The 15690-nt window shown below is 42.2% G+C and overlaps 1 protein-coding gene across 6 annotated transcripts; it reads right to left on the bottom strand.

Moving 5' to 3' along the window:
* Positions 1-1944: 1944 nt before the first annotated feature.
* Positions 1945-14945, bottom strand: LOC132455552 (4-galactosyl-N-acetylglucosaminide 3-alpha-L-fucosyltransferase 9-like). Of its 6 annotated transcripts, XM_060049395.1 has the most exons (4): positions 7736-8094; positions 7540-7614; positions 7216-7358; positions 1945-3484 (listed from the first exon to the last, which is right to left on the bottom strand). In XM_060049395.1, exon 4 carries the CDS (start codon positions 3475-3477, stop codon positions 2353-2355), a length of 1125 nt encoding a protein of 374 aa, XP_059905378.1. In that variant the 5' UTR covers positions 3478-3484; positions 7216-7358; positions 7540-7614; positions 7736-8094; the 3' UTR covers positions 1945-2352. The 6 variants fall into 6 exon arrangements, with proteins under 6 accessions (XP_059905378.1, XP_059905377.1, XP_059905380.1 ...); XM_060049394.1 differs by lacking the exon at positions 7736-8094 and adding an exon at positions 14444-14945 and having other exon boundaries at positions 7216-7614; XM_060049397.1 differs by lacking the exons at positions 7216-7358; positions 7736-8094 and adding an exon at positions 14444-14945.
* Positions 14946-15690: the final 745 nt, after the last annotated feature.

Genomic DNA, 15690 nt, shown 5'->3' with positions numbered 1-15690 from the left:
CTCGATCTTTACCGCAACGCAATTTCCGGTCACTGACTTCCTATTACCTGTGTACGCCAGTTAATAGTCCCCTGAGCGATATGAATGAATACATGACAAAATAACAACGAGAGGGGAATAGATATTGAGTTTTTACGAAAGGCTTGACAGAGCAATGTCCAAATTATGTAACGGAACAGGATATCCCTTTATGAAGATTCTCTCTCTCTCTCTCTCTCTCTCTCTCTCTCTCTCTCTCTCTCTCTCTCTCTCTCTCTCTCTCTCTCTCTCTCTCTCTCTCTCTCTCTCTCTCCTCTCTCTCTCTCTCCTTTCTAATTGGATCCTCTAAATACATCCTATATTTTGGTGAAAGGACGGAGCATGCTCATAAACATATTATGCGTGTCAAAGCGTTAAGCCTCTCGTTCACTTACGCCACGGTATGTTTGTATGTGTGGAACCCCATCTGGCCAGCAGTTCATTATGATGTCTGTTTCCGAGAGGGTTAAGCTTCTCTGTCATTAATAGTAGGCTATGATGCCACGGTGTCTGGCGCTTTTATATTCCGTATAGTAAAGTACCAGAAATGGGGTCTTTGCCATGGGGATAACACGCCCCCCTCCTTCCTATAGCCTAACTCATTTATTTGATTTAATTATAAACTATTTCTCTCTAGGGCCGTTTGTTCGGTATGGCTTCGTTCTCTCTAAAACCGTTTTTTTTTTTCACACAATTTCTATATCGAAAACACAACGATTCTTAACTGCATGGGATTATACACCAATTGATATTGAGCATTTGATTTCTGCCAAGTCTGGTCGGCTAGATGCCACGAAATTAATCTGCGCCTTTGATTCATTTATATTCATCATATTAAAAGTGAAAACCTTTTCTTCTGTCTGTATTCATGTGGTAAGAGACTGTGCAACATGTTTTGGAATTGGAACTGTGTGTGTGTGTGTGTGTGTGTGTGTGTGTGTGTGTGTGTGTGTGTGTGTGTGTGTGTGTGTGTGTGTGTGTGTGTGTGTGTGTGTGTGTGTGTGTGTTTGCGCGCGCGAGATTGTTCGCGTGCGCGTGCATGGGTGCGTGTTCCGGTGTTTATTTTGTAGTAGGCCTACTGGTGCACAGGGGTTTTGGAATTCTTGTACGGTTGAGCAGGTTGCGCAGACAATGTGTGAGAAGAGGATGTGAGGTCCAGGACTGCATCTACTAACCCAACAAAATTATGTTTCATCAGAACTTTAATCAACTATGAACATCGAACATGTCTGACTAAATATATGCTCACATTTACATGGACAAAATACAGTTTTCGTTATGAAAATCTAATGGTGGATACATAGGTGCATAAAAAGGAGTTAGGCAAAATGAATAATATAAAATCCCCCTAAACCTGCCAACAGTAGGATCAGGTCAACATAAAACATGTATTATCCATGATTGTCCAATATGGTAAATGATCATCCCAAAGAAAGCTTGGCTATACTATTCCCTTCCATTCCATTCATTCCATTGTATATATTATACATTTTTATTTTTATTTTATCTTTATTTTTTGCTGTGCCATCTTGTTCTGTGTGAGCTCATGACACTGTAAAGCGACCTGGAGTATGAGAAAGGCGCTATATTAAATAAACATATTGTGGCGAACGTTCAGGGTGCCGCAAGGGATCCTGGGGGGGGGGGGGGGGGGGGGGGGGGCGGGGGGCTGTTTGGACCATCGCGAGTTGGACTCTTGCCCTCCCAGGGGTCCGAGCAGCGACGGCTGCAGTATGCAAAAGTCCTACTGCAGCCTATACCGTAAGTCGAAAACTCTTAAACCTTTCAGGCATTGTTATCAATAACCCCCACTACCATAAACCCAAATTTGTGGTACTGCACCCAAAGGTGGCGCTATTGTAAAAAATCATGAATTAGGCTTATTTCTCCTCACCAGCGTGACCGGGACTCAAAATTCTTTCTCTAGAATCAGACGCGTTTATAAAACCCGGGTCTTATGCCCTAAAAATTTATAATTTTCCCACAATTTCATATCAAAGTTAAACATGATAAAAAGATTCAGAGGCTACAAAAATAATCTAAAATTCACCAAAATCACCACATAAAATCTTAAAACCAAGCCTCACAAAAAACGAACAGAATTTGTTTTACTTAGTTCCGTTTCAGAAATATTGGCCAATAAAATTGGAGCAGTTAGCCCATTTTTCTTATGTGACCAGTTTTTTATTGTAGAAAAAAACATATGACGATTATTAGGTGGATACCAATACACCCAACAACTAATATACCCAATCATGGTACTGCACCCAAAGGTGGCAAAATATTACCCAAAGGTTTATCCAAAAATGCATACCTAGCCCTAACCCTTTTTTCTTAACCCCAGAACCATTTGTTTAGATCGTTAATTGTTTGGAATCCAGGGGCGTTTTTCATATATTTGTATACATGGCAAACATCCATGCCCCAACCTCCATTTTTGGCCACAAATTCCCGTCTCCAGAGAAAATAACTCATGTACTCTTCTTGATTCTGGTCGAGGTAGTGTAGTCTGTCAGCAAGCTTCTTTGGGGTATCAAAGTCCTCGATGTGGATGAATGAACTACCAGGAATGTGCTCCTCATAATTATTTCTAGAAGGACCAAGAACAACTGGCACTGTTCCCATTGACAGGGGATTGTATACCTTCTCTGTGATGTAGTCTTTAAAGATAGAGTTCTCAAAGGACAGGTAGAACTTACAGCTAGTAATTAACTGGACTGCCTCATCTCTGCTAACTTTCATTCCAAATACGGCCCCATAAGTATGAATATGGATATGCTTTTTTAGTTCATTGTAGAAATTGACTCTTTTGTGATTTTGGTTCCAGTTACTAACAATCCAACATACCAGTTTGTCCTTAGCTGGTAATTTAAAATCATCCTTGGCGGTTTTGCGTTGAGTTATTTCTCCGTATCGTCCTGGCACCGTCGAATCCAGCCTGTAGTTGTTTGTTAAATTGAACAGGCTAGTGGCCTGAGGTATTCGATGGCAACTAGCAGGGGACTCTTTGTTCATCCACACCCATTTCTGAAACCATGGTCGTGGCTCCTTGGGCATGTTGGAAAGATCAGTCCGGATATCCCTGTGATGGAAGAAGACCAGGTGAGCCTGGTTATACAGGGACCTGTTGTCGGTAAAGTGTAGTCCGCTCAAATCAGATCCAATGCATTCGGGGCTAAATTTGTAATTGAATGGCCAAAACCAGATCAATATTATCGTCCTATCAGTGGGCACCGCCGTGAGATTCCTCATCTCCTGCCTTATTTGCTCCTCAAAAACTTGGACCTCTGAGTCATTTCCGTTGACCCCTTCAGAGATGCCCGGAGGGCGAAGAACTTTGAAGATGTCATAATTCGAGTTGATGTTGACGCTGTTGTACGCAAAGAAAACAGCAAGTGAACACAATACAATGATGGTGCAGAAGCGTTGATAGGGAGTCCCCTGAACCAGAAACATCATGGCGGACCTAGAAGACAAAGGAGAGATGCGGAAATATTACAGTTCAGTTTGTTTTATTCACTTGTTGCTTGAATTGTGTTCGGAGATGATATAGTCCACTGGCCAGTCCAGATGTTCAATTTGCCTTATCAGGTCGATTTTTTAAGGGGGCACTCAGAGCTTTATTTTAAGCCCTTTGTGAATATGTATGACCACTAAAGGGGACACGGGAGCACTTCAAACCCTTCATTTCCTTCTTTCTTTTATTTCCGCCTAAATCATCTGTTTCCTTTTTTGTCCTGTGTTTTCAAGAAAAATCAGAGATACAAAATACACGCCGGCGAGAGACATCTGCATTCCGATTGGCTGGCGGTCGTTTACAGCCCAAACGCTACTGGCTCATCTTCATAGAGTTGAGTGGTTTTCAACTCTCATTTGCAGCTTTACAGCTTTAAAGCTGTCGCTTTATTGCGTATGTATAATAGAAAGTGAATGGGAGTTTATTGCTCGAAACGCTTTATAGCTTTTGGTGTGAACGTACAGTAAGGATTTAGGAAATGTATAATTTGTTTACATTATTTAATTTGAGGGGGGGATTTTCAGCCATATATTAGACGGACGTTATTCACGAAACTATGACTAAATATGGTAAATAACTTCTCAGCTTTATTCCATTTGGACTCCATAACCACCATCTTTACTCCTTCTGAATTGCACTAGTTGTATGTTTCAAAGAGTTTGTACTTTTCTTAATCATTCCATTACTGTATGGTACCTCTCTTCCATTTTTTCCTGTTAACCCTTGTGTTCTGTTCAAATCGGTGCACAATTCCTCTGTTCGAATCATTTTGGCCCTAAAAACTAGTTAACTCAGGTTTAGTTTTTCAGGTCACCAATTCGTCTAGACTGGGTACCCCCCGCCCGGTCTGCCGGTGGTCTGTCTAGACTGGGTACCCCCCCGCCCGGTCTGCCGGTGGTCTGTCTAGACTGGGTACCCCCCGCCCGGTCTGCCGGTGGTCTGTCTAGACTGGGTACCCCCCGCCCGGTCTGCCGGTGGTCTGTCTAGACTGGGTCCCCCCCGCCCGGTCTGCCGGTGGTCTGTCTAGACTGGGTACCCCCCGCCCGGTCTGCCGGTGGTCTGTCTAGACTGGGTACCCCCCGCCCGGTCTGCCGGTGGTCTGTCTAGACTGGGTAGCCCCGCCGGTCTGCCGGTGGTCTGTCTAGACTGGGTACCCCCCGCCCGGTCTGCCGGTAGTCTGTCTAGACTGGGTACCCCCCGCCCGGTCTGCCGGTGGTCTGTCTAGACTGGGTACCCCCCGCCCGGTCTGCCGGTGGTCTGTCTAGACTGGGTACCCCCCGCCCGGTCGGCCGGTGATCTGAATCCTCCCTGCAGAAGGGGCTGGAGAGAAGCAATACTTTTCTTCCTGTTTCCGATCCGCTGTTACTGGAGCCAATCACCAAGCTGGCTTCTCCCCTTGGCTCGCTATTAGCTGGTTCGGTCTGATTTGTTGAAGGACTATCCAATTGCATACAGAGTCATTTGAACTATGCCCGTTGATCAGGAATCTTGTGCTGAAGAAAATGAAAGCAGTCTCCTGGCAATAACCAGGCTGCAATTTGTCATGATCATCTACTAAGGTAAGTAGTAGTATTGGTTATGTATTTCTGTTTAATACATCTATATAAAGTGCAAACTTCATATTAAACAAGCTGTTAATGTAGGCTACATGTTAAAACATTAGTTAAGATATGTTTTGATTTATGTTTTCTATGTTTCTAGTTAAACTGCATGATCATGGCCACTAGTGGGCAAGTAAATCCACAACAAAAGCAACCAAAAATGGAAAGCATTATCCACTGCTCTGATGAGAGAAAAGCTGGTTTCACTTCAAGGTGTAGACTCCAGGGAAACTCTGCCAAGAGCAGCTTGGCTGAGGGACAGATTCCAACAATTGGTCCATGCAACAGATATAGAAAACTGTTCATTAGTTATCATGAGTTTCGCAAATGATAGAGCAGTTGTTGGTGTTTTAAAGCTATCTGCTGGTGTGCTTGGGTACCGCAGATCTGCGTCCGCTTTAGGTGTGTGTGCGGCCGTTGCTAGTCAGAACCGATTGGCGTGACGTGATCCTGCTGTACAAATCACAAATATACCTTTGAGTCTAAAGGACTGTCTTTCAGTCCTTTAGACTCAATCATAGCCGTTACACTGGTGCCGATCACCGTGGGTGCTGCGTTGAAGACAAGATCAAGATCAAGAGTGGTTAGAGAGTCTTTCTAGATGGTTAGGAAGTCTCAGGGCTGTGTTCACATGTTAAAAGTATTAGGGTCATTTTATTTTTCATTTGTATTATTGTTATTATTGTTTTCCATATATAATATAGCACTTTTACTGTATCTATATATATATTTTATTTTATTTATTTTCTCTTCATCTGGTAATACACAATGCAAGTACTTGCTATTATGGCTGAGAAACCAGGTTATAGCAATGTAGCAGGTCATTTTGCCAGTCCAATTCTGTCCAAGGGAAGGGGTGTGTTGAAACTGTGGCAGAGTTTTGATGGCAGTGCTGTTGGAGGTAGTTTGGAGAGTGGGGAGGTAGGACAGTACCGGTCATTGGCTGACAGCGGTAGGGCCACAGGGTTAGGTCAGGACCCAGGTTGCGCACCCTCTCCTCATCAGGCCGACTGCTTGGCGGTGCTTGGAGGGAATTCTTTCTTCAGTACCATGGACTTAACCTCTGGGTTCTACAACATGCCATTACACGAAGATGACAGAAAGTACTCCGCATTCACTATGCCTATGGGTCTGTTCGATTATAATCGCTTGCCGCAAGGCCTCTGCAATAGTCCTGGAAGTTTCATGCGCATGATGACTAGCATCTTTGGAGATCAGAACTATCTCAGTTTGCTGGTGTACTTGGATGATTTGCTAGTTTTTGCACCTGATGAGGAGACTGCTCTGGAACGCTTGCAAATGGTGTTTAGCAGACTGCATGGCAACAATCTGAAGCTAGCCCCTAAGAAGTGCTTCTTCCTCCGTAAGTCTGTGAGGTTTCTGGGTCACATAATCAATGAAACTGGCGTGTCGACTGACCCTAGTAAGACTGAAGCCATTGTAAAAATGACAAGTGCAGACCTAATGGAAGCAGATGGTGTGACTCCCTCGCCGAAACGGTTCAGATCTTACCTGGGTATGATCTGTCCCTAACCCTAACCCTAACTACTATCAGCACTTTGTGCCCAATTTCTCTGCCAATGCTAAGCCTCTTTTCTCTCTGTTGTTGGGCCAGAAAAGGACTGGCAAGGTTAAACAGAGGCCACAAAGCAGGAAGTTAAGTGCAGTTGATTGGACCCCTGAAATAGAGCAGGCTTTTCAGAATCTGAGATTGTCCCTGGTTGAAACTTTTGTCCTGGCACACCCTGATTTTGCCCGTCCCTTTATGCTATCTACAGATGCCTCTCTGGATGGGATAGGCGCTGTTCTATCTCAAATCAATGAGGGGGAATCCAGAGCAAGACCCATTGCATTCGCCAGCAAGTCCCTCTCTCAGTTTCAGAAGAATGACCCTGGAGGGAGGACAATGTTCCTTAAGTGATGAAGTGACTGGAGAAAGTAATTCCGGGGATGAGAGAGTGATTTCTGCTCCAGGAAGTGACGGGATGGGAAGTGGACCAGTGGGGGACGAGAGAGTGGGTTGTACCCCGGAGGCTGTGGAACCTGGGGTGAGAACTCTGACGTGGATTACACAATCACCTTTCACTGTACTCCCTAGAGTGGAATCCACTGACAATGGAAGGACAGGAACAACTGACCAGTCCGTTGCCTCTGTCTCTGGACCTGTGACTGAAACTGGTGCTAGCTGATGTTGCTGGAAACACAGAAAATCAGTCCGACCACTGTGACACAGACACACACACAGAGACGAGAGAAGAGTTTCAATTGTTTGCAGAGGAGTATGGGTTCCAACACACTACATCGAGCCCTCTCCGTCCAAAGGCGAATGGTAAGGCAGAGAAAGGAGTAGAAATCGTTAAAAGACTTCTAAAAAAGGCTGCAGAGACAAAATCAGACCCTTACCTTGCACTGTTGACCTATCGGTCTTCTCCTCTGGGATGTGGAGCATCACCTTCAGAGCTCCTCATGAACCGAAAACTGCGCAACACATTACCACACATGCCAAGAAAGAAGAAAAACTGAGTACTCACACAAAAGCACATACAGCTGAAGTGGGCACAGAAGAAGCATTATGGCAAGACGGCCAGGAGTCTCACACCTCTCTCAGAACACGACGTGGTCAGAATCGAAGAGCCCCACACATGGAACAGAAAAGCAGTGGTGCTCAAAGAGGTCGGTCCGAGGTCGTACACAGTCAGAACGGAGGATGGACATGTATTTCGGAGGAACCGCAGATGCCTACTCAGGACTCAAGAGACATTTAGAAAGCAGTCACACGCAGAAGTGACAAACCCTCCTGACGCATACCAGGATGTGCAGCCCACAGAGCATCAGACACCAAAATCAGAGACAGGGGCACCTGTCTGCCGTAAGTCTAGCAGAGCTAGAAGATCAAGAGTGATGATGGACTTGTGAGAGTATTTGTGGTTTACATATGTGAGTTTTGCTTAACCTGAGAATAGTGCAGATTTGCACTTTACAACATTCGCAGAATCCGGCCCTTCCTCACAAGAGAAGCAGCCCAGCTCCTTGTCCAATCACTGGTCATCTCCCGCCTCGACTACTGCAACTCACTCCTGGCTGGACTTCCTGCCTCTGCGATTAAACCTTTGCAGCGCATCCAGAATGCGGCAGCGCGCCTCGTGTTCAACCTACCAAAGTTCTCCCATGTGACCCCCCCTCTTCCGGGACCTCCACTGGCTCCCTGTAGTAGCTCGCATCAAATTTAAGACGATGGTACTGGCATACAAGGCAGTCGATGGAACTGCCCCTGCCTACCTCCAAGCAGAGCCGGCCCTGGGGATAGGCAGTATAGGAAAAAATTCTAGGGTCGCCGTCATCCGCGGGGGCGCCGAAAACGGGGGGAGAAAAAATAAATAAAATAAAAATATATAAATAATATATAAAATAATAAAATATATATATATATACTACTTTTTTTTTTACCAGTGCCATTACTAATATTATTTCGAAATATTATTTAAGCCCACAGCAACAAAAAGTCATAGCAAAGACTATTAAATAATGGAGAAGCCTTTTTTCTGGGTGCCTGCCTGGCTCGCTGCTCTGTACCTGCCCTCTTTGAGGGGGGCGGGGTCAAGAGGCCAGCTGCCTGAATCTGACCGGACCGTGACCCCGAGACGAAGAAAAAGATTAATGACACTGTATCGGAATTAAGTCCAAAAGACTGAAGCCATCCGGCGCCCAAGGAAGGAAAAAAAGGAAAGAAGAGGAGGAAAAACGTGAAAAAGGTAAAGGTACAGTAATGTCAATGTGATGAAGTGCATGAAATTAATAGTTAATGCATCATAGTTACCGTTGTTGGAGCAGAGTGTTAGCTTGCTAGCTTACTTCGGACCAACATTGTTTAATAATCAATAAATAGCTGAGTCGACGTGTGTTAATGTTACTCCACCTTAAATTCATCAGGGACGTTTGGAAACTTAACGTTAGGCCTGTTCACACCTAACTTAACGTTATGTGTTATTGTACAGGTGTCTTTCCTGCTTGTATGTCAGTTAAAATGCTTTTAGTTGTCCATCCACTTTGTAATAGGGTGGTTGTAAGCAGTGGTCAAGTTGTAAAAAAAAGCCAGGGGGGATGGTGGATCCTGCTAGGGGGGTCCAGGGGCATGCCCCCCCCCCCCGAAGATTAAAAACAAAAATCCTAAAATGGTGACTTATATTTTGATATTGTTTAAGCACAAAGATAATTATTATATTATATTACTGTAAAACAACATGCATGCTATGGATATATTACGTGTCAGATACTCCTGTCATTGATCTTGACCAAGGCACCTCAGAATTAGAGTTGGTCCCATGGCTACCACTCCTACATAGTTAGGGTAAATGCATTGCAAATAACAGGGGATGGGAAGGGGGGATGGCCGTTTCATAAGGGGGATGGTTTTGACCATTTTAATACCTAAGGGGGATGGCATCCCCCCCCATCCCCCCTCAACTCGACTACTGGTTGTAAGCATTTGCTTCTATGTGTCACAGTTTATGTTTGTTAAAGTTTACATCAGTGTTGCAGTTAAAGTGTATTACTGTTAATATTTCATACCTTAGCTTTCACATATCATTCATAGGCTATATATACAGTACATATATATTCATTTCACTGCAATTCACTGGTTTTTGCACTGTGGTTAGACTGAATTGCATTGCAATGACAATAAAGTTGAATGAATCTCATCACATTTTCATTATTAGTCTCATGTATAGCACACCAAGCATCTGTTTTTTTATTAAAATGTAACATGCAGTAGTCACATATACTTCTCTTCTCTCTTCAGATGCACTTTTAAAATATTTCAGTGCCACCCCCAGTGACACAGCATCAGGTTCTGCCGTCCCGGCTACCTCTGCACAGCCCTAATACATTATTGTATTTTTTTTACACTTTAGTAAACATCATGCATTTCTTTGCAGTATTTTTTGCATACCTTATTGTATGAGTGATTCATTGTCACTTGTTTTGCAAGACTTTTTTTTTACTGCAAAATGTTTAATTATTAAAAGTTCTAAAGTCTGCAGTATTTTGTGCATACCACATTGTATTTATGATTCATTGCTTGTTACTTGGTTTTTAATACGTTTTGTGTGTTTAATTTTCTATCTAAAATCAAAGAGTCTCAAAGACAAAGCTTTGTAGCTTCTCTGAGTTTATGAACATTGGTAGTCGAATTTACTGTGCGATTCAAAGGGGTAGGGGGCACCAGCAAAAATCTTGCCTAGGGCGCCAAATTGGTCAAGGCCGGCCCTGGTTTTATTACTCTGTTTTCTGGGAATAATTGACATAAGCAGAAACCAAAAACCAGCCGTTTTTTCGTTTTTTCGTTTTGTCCAAAAAAAAGAAAATCAAAATTTCAGTTCGTTTATTCGTTTTTTGGTTCTTCTTAACAAAACGAATTTACCACTCAATATCTGGTTTCCGCCGGTGGGCGGGTCCTCTTATTGGCTAATGTGCTTCGTTGCCCTGTGCTCTTCAAAATAAAGGTTCATCCGTTTGATAATGTCGACAAAAATATGACTGTATTATAGACACTAGCAGACACAGAGGACCACACCTCCCACAGTCAAGACTGACACGGCTTCAAATAACAATAATAGTATTCATAATCATTTGAAAATGAGAACTTCTGAAGTTATGATGACTTCAGTGCAGTTGATGTTTAGCCACAGTTAATACATGCAGAGTAGACCTGAGGGCTTTACTACGACATCATTGTCCGGCTCTGAACTCTGCGCTCTGTGCGCGTTCACATCAAAGGAGCTGCGATCGCGGGCTGCTGATTTCCTCACAGCCTGAGAGCTATGAGGAATACAAGTGATCACAACACATTTCTGACAGCTGAAAATTGCGCATTTGTTGACCTTTATCCATTTACAGTAAACAAATTATTTTTTCTTGTTGAAAGATATTTTATATTGTTTTCATATTATTATTTACTGATGGTGTTTACAGAATGCGAGTGCGTGTTATATTGAAAGCGAGGCTGGGTGTGCCATGAATATAGGCTACAGTGAGTTTTTTAAGGTGCTGTACATGCAATTCATATCGTCCACTCTGTACAGTGACAGGGAGTTAGTAACCTACTTCATTCAATATCGAATAGGCTACTGTAGCCTACACTATGTACAAATGGTTTTGCTCTTTGCTCATGGCAGTTGAGACAGTCATTTTAACGTGTCAGCAGGCAAGCTTCACTCATTTTCCTGATGTCTGCATCAGGAAAATATGTGTTTACTGTAGGCCTACGGTGTTTGCAGATGCATTGATTTATATACAACTTATTACCGCTGTATCAGCTGTTCTTTCCCAAATAATTTAGCCAACGTTATCGTTTAGGCCTACCCAAAATCGAGATTTTGTTTTGGAAGGTTTTGATCGAGTTTATCATTGTTATTATTTTTTTGAGTTTATCATTGTTATTATTATTATTTTAACGCATGGCATAGTGTAACGGTTGTGATTTTGTCTAAAGGACTGAAAGACAGGACAAACACATTGGTCTCTTTCAAACAGCAGGATCACACATGTCAGGTCAACCGGTTCGGTTCTTACCAGCTTTTGGTTCGCACCAAAAGCTGTAAAAGATGCAATTGCTTTTCCATTTAAAGGAGCGCGCTTTTTGCCTGCACGCTCGTAGTTGAGGCAAGTGATGCTGCTGATGACGAGCCACAAAAACACAAGATAGTCATAAGTTTGGTCAATAGAAAAAGAATAACAAGCATAAATACATGCAACACTGAATAACTAATAATTAATGGAGCCATTGCTTATATTCTAGATTACAGCTTGATCGCTATCGTGTGTGTGTGTGTGTGTGTGTGTGTGTGTGTGTGTGTGTGTGTGTGTGTGTGTGTGTGTGTGTGTGTGTGTGTGTGTGTGTGTGTGTGTGTGTGTGTGCGTGTGCGTGTGCGTGTGTATGTGTACTGTTTATTATGGAAAAGATACCCTCAACGTGAGCATTTGTGCCAGGCAGACACACGGCAAACTGACAATTAGAAATAGATTTTTGTGCGGTATCTCCCTGCTTCGGCAATGCGCGCACATCTCCACCCACCGCTCGTCCGCTGGTTTCCATCATTCCACTTTGCGACCATCCCTGTTGCGTAATGCGGATTGTTTATGCCCTCATACATTGTTGGAATCATATGCTGGATGCTTTATTCTTTCAATGTGTTTTTTAGTTAATGATCGGGCTATAATAAGACCACGTTGGCTATGCAACCGCGGACAAATACGATGCCCTGCAATAGCCGCAATTATTCTCGCACGCAGCATGATGAAGGAACAAATGTGTGGTAGGAACTGTAAAGTTAGGTAATTATAAATAAACAACTTTGGATATTTCTAAGTAGGTTTCTTTATTTTACCAGCCTTCATCGTTCTCCCGATACACTTCTTCTGTCGTTCTCAGCTCCATCTGATCTACCAATCAACACTTCCACCTAGTGGTCATAACATATAATATATATACAGAACATACATATAATTACATCCTCCTTTCTCTGAGGTTAAAAGTAAAATAATAGTAGGCCCAAGGCTATATCAAGACTAGACCTGAAAGCTACACCTAAACTCATTAAACACAGTAAGGGCAACCACACCTACAGCTTTTCTTACAGGTAAACAAGGTAAACAATTAATCCCTTCTTTCAGATAACAGGTTTTAGAAAGTAACCTTACTTTTCTGTACTGTGTAAATTAACTGTACTATTTCTCTTTTTTTTATTTTATTTTTTCAATGTTACCATAACCTTTACTTTACATTTACATTTACATTTAGGGCATTTAGCAGACGCTTTTATCCAAAGCGACTTACAATAAGTACATTTGTCATAAGAAGTGCATCAATATATCGCTGTCGGTACAGAAAGGATGTTCATAGAACCAAGTGGAAGTACCACAATCGCTAGGCTAACCAATTCCCTGTGTTACAGCAATGATAGCAGCTACTGCAGTTTCCACACACACACACACACACACACACACACACACACACACACACACACACACACACACACACACACACACACACACACACACACACACACACACACACACACACACACACACACACACAGGTGTAACAGATCAGTATCGGTCCTGAGTGGAGTGGCGATGGTGATTCTCTGGTCGAAAAACCGGCTGGCCAGCATTTGCTTCTTTTTCAGATGTGATAGGGTTAGGGTTAAGGTTTGGGCGACACAATGTTATTCTGATAACATTATTGAAATCACTATCAATCAGCATTGAGCACAGTTTATTTTGAGCTACGATCTATGGTTGAAATGGTACACATCGTTACTTTAATCACCAGGAATCCTGACGTGTTTCAGCCATACATAGTACATCAAGTACAATACAGGACCATGTCATAAGGCTGTAGGCTGCATATGTTTTCAACTAACTGTTGAAAGATGGAAAGAACCATAATATTTGCAATGAAAACATTCTCTATTGTTTTGACTGAGGTACTTTAGCCTCCGGAGAATCTGAGGCAAATCACTGACCCCCAACCGTGATGGGTGAACCTAGGCATCAAGACCTTTTGCAGGTGTGCCAATGCCCTCTTTCTGCAACGCTCCTTATGTTCCCAGTGAATGAATCAAGCAACACAAATCAACCCACACATCAATTGGAAAAAATATATTGGCGGGAGACATACGATTGATTGGAGACAAAACGGGCTCCTTTGGAAATAATTAAAAGCCGCAAAAAATGTGGTTATTTCAAGAATATCCTGTTGCACCTGCAGTTTACTCTCTCTCACACTCACACACACACACACACACACACACACACACACACACACACACACACACACACACACACACACACACACACACACACACACACACACACACACACATCATGGTGGGTGGGACAATTTCACCAAATCAAATCTAACTTTAATTATGTTACCAGGTTAAGGAGTACCTATCATAAATTTCCAGAAAAGGAACTGCGTTTTAAATTGTTTTAAATCTGAATCATAGCCTAGATGCATTTGAGAGGTAGAATTAAACAAAGAAAACTAGAGAATTCATTAGCTTTCTTACTGATTAGTTCACTGAATTAGCTATATTGGCAATGCGGAATAAATATTTTGAAATAATTTATATTTTGGGTTGGGCCAAAGTACAGCAACTTTAAGCGTACACAATAACCACTTCCTCAATTTTGCCTTTTCGTTCCACCTGTCTTTAAACATATTCTATTGTATAATGTCAGAAGTTATTTATTTTAATCATATGTTGTTGGTTTTCTGATTGTCCAGATATTCACTGACCTTATAATCTTTCTTTCTTCAATGTTACAGTTCCAAATCTTGAGAGTATGTCACCAGCCCATGGACTCGTCACTATAAATAATGAACACCAGTGTGTCTCTTCTGTGAGATACTTTACTGCTTCCCAAACGTTATCAATTTCACCAAGGCGCCTCCAATGGCTGCAGCGTTGCCCAATCATGAGAATAATTACACAAATAGTATTTTCTTTTTTACAAACAAGGAGGTTTGAGTGGTGTTGACCAGGTCTCCTCCATCCAAGTGAGTCTTTTTGAAGCGCATTGCTGAGTTTATATACGCACGCGATCCAGGCTGCGCATAGCAACAATTGAGGCTCTTGACTGCCGCAGGTGGCAAAGCAGGGTAGGGACGCTTTTTGAACCGGATCGATCAGGATTTATCCGTCACGCCTCGGGATGATTACAAAACAAACCTCCGTTTGCTCGGCAGGGCTATCTTAGAATGCGATGGATTTCTCCCAAATGAGTTGTATATTAGGTTACATCCGCAATAGTTTGTTATGTATGACACTCTTTCTTTTCTAATTTACACTATTCAGAGTTACCTGGAAGTGGGGATTTCTGCCCTACAACCATCCAACATCTCCCCCCTGAAGGATAATAATAATAATAATAATAATAATAATAATAATAATAATAATAATGTAGCGACCCTGGGACAATTAAATAGTTTCAGTGACCTGGTTTTGGTGGATTAAAAACTACGATCAATTACTAATGACTCGACATCATTATGTCACCGGCGAGGTCGTTACAATAATAATAAACGTTATTTATAACGCACATTACATCCAACAAATTATCTCAAAGTGCTACATTGCACAAGAACAAAGGGCAGAAACATCATGAAAACAACTCAATAAGGCACAGAGAGGCTTCATACTAAAACTAAAACCTAGGCAGAGAGTATGGGGTCAGAACAGTCTCATTAATAATGAATGCACAGAGAAGGATTCACAAATGTATTTTGTGATTTATATATGAATTACTCTCTTCTCACGAATACATTTCAATGCACACACAAATGGATATCGGTACGTATAAATGTAAAATAAATCCATCAACAAAAGTAAGTTTCACAAACACATTTCTGATCCACACGCAAATGTGTCTTGTTTTAAATAAATGTAATATAAATCCATCAATTGATCAATATGAATGAAAAAAATATTTGCAATTTTCATCCAAATGTACTTGGATGTTGTTACATTTATACAAACTGTTAAA

The sequence above is a fragment of the Gadus macrocephalus genome, chromosome 4 (genome assembly GCF_031168955.1).
Source record: "Gadus macrocephalus chromosome 4, ASM3116895v1".
In the NCBI taxonomy this organism is placed as follows: Eukaryota; Metazoa; Chordata; class Actinopteri; order Gadiformes; family Gadidae; genus Gadus; species Gadus macrocephalus.
Note: the sequence above shows the minus strand (reverse complement) of the source record. Positions and strands in the feature narration are given on the sequence as shown.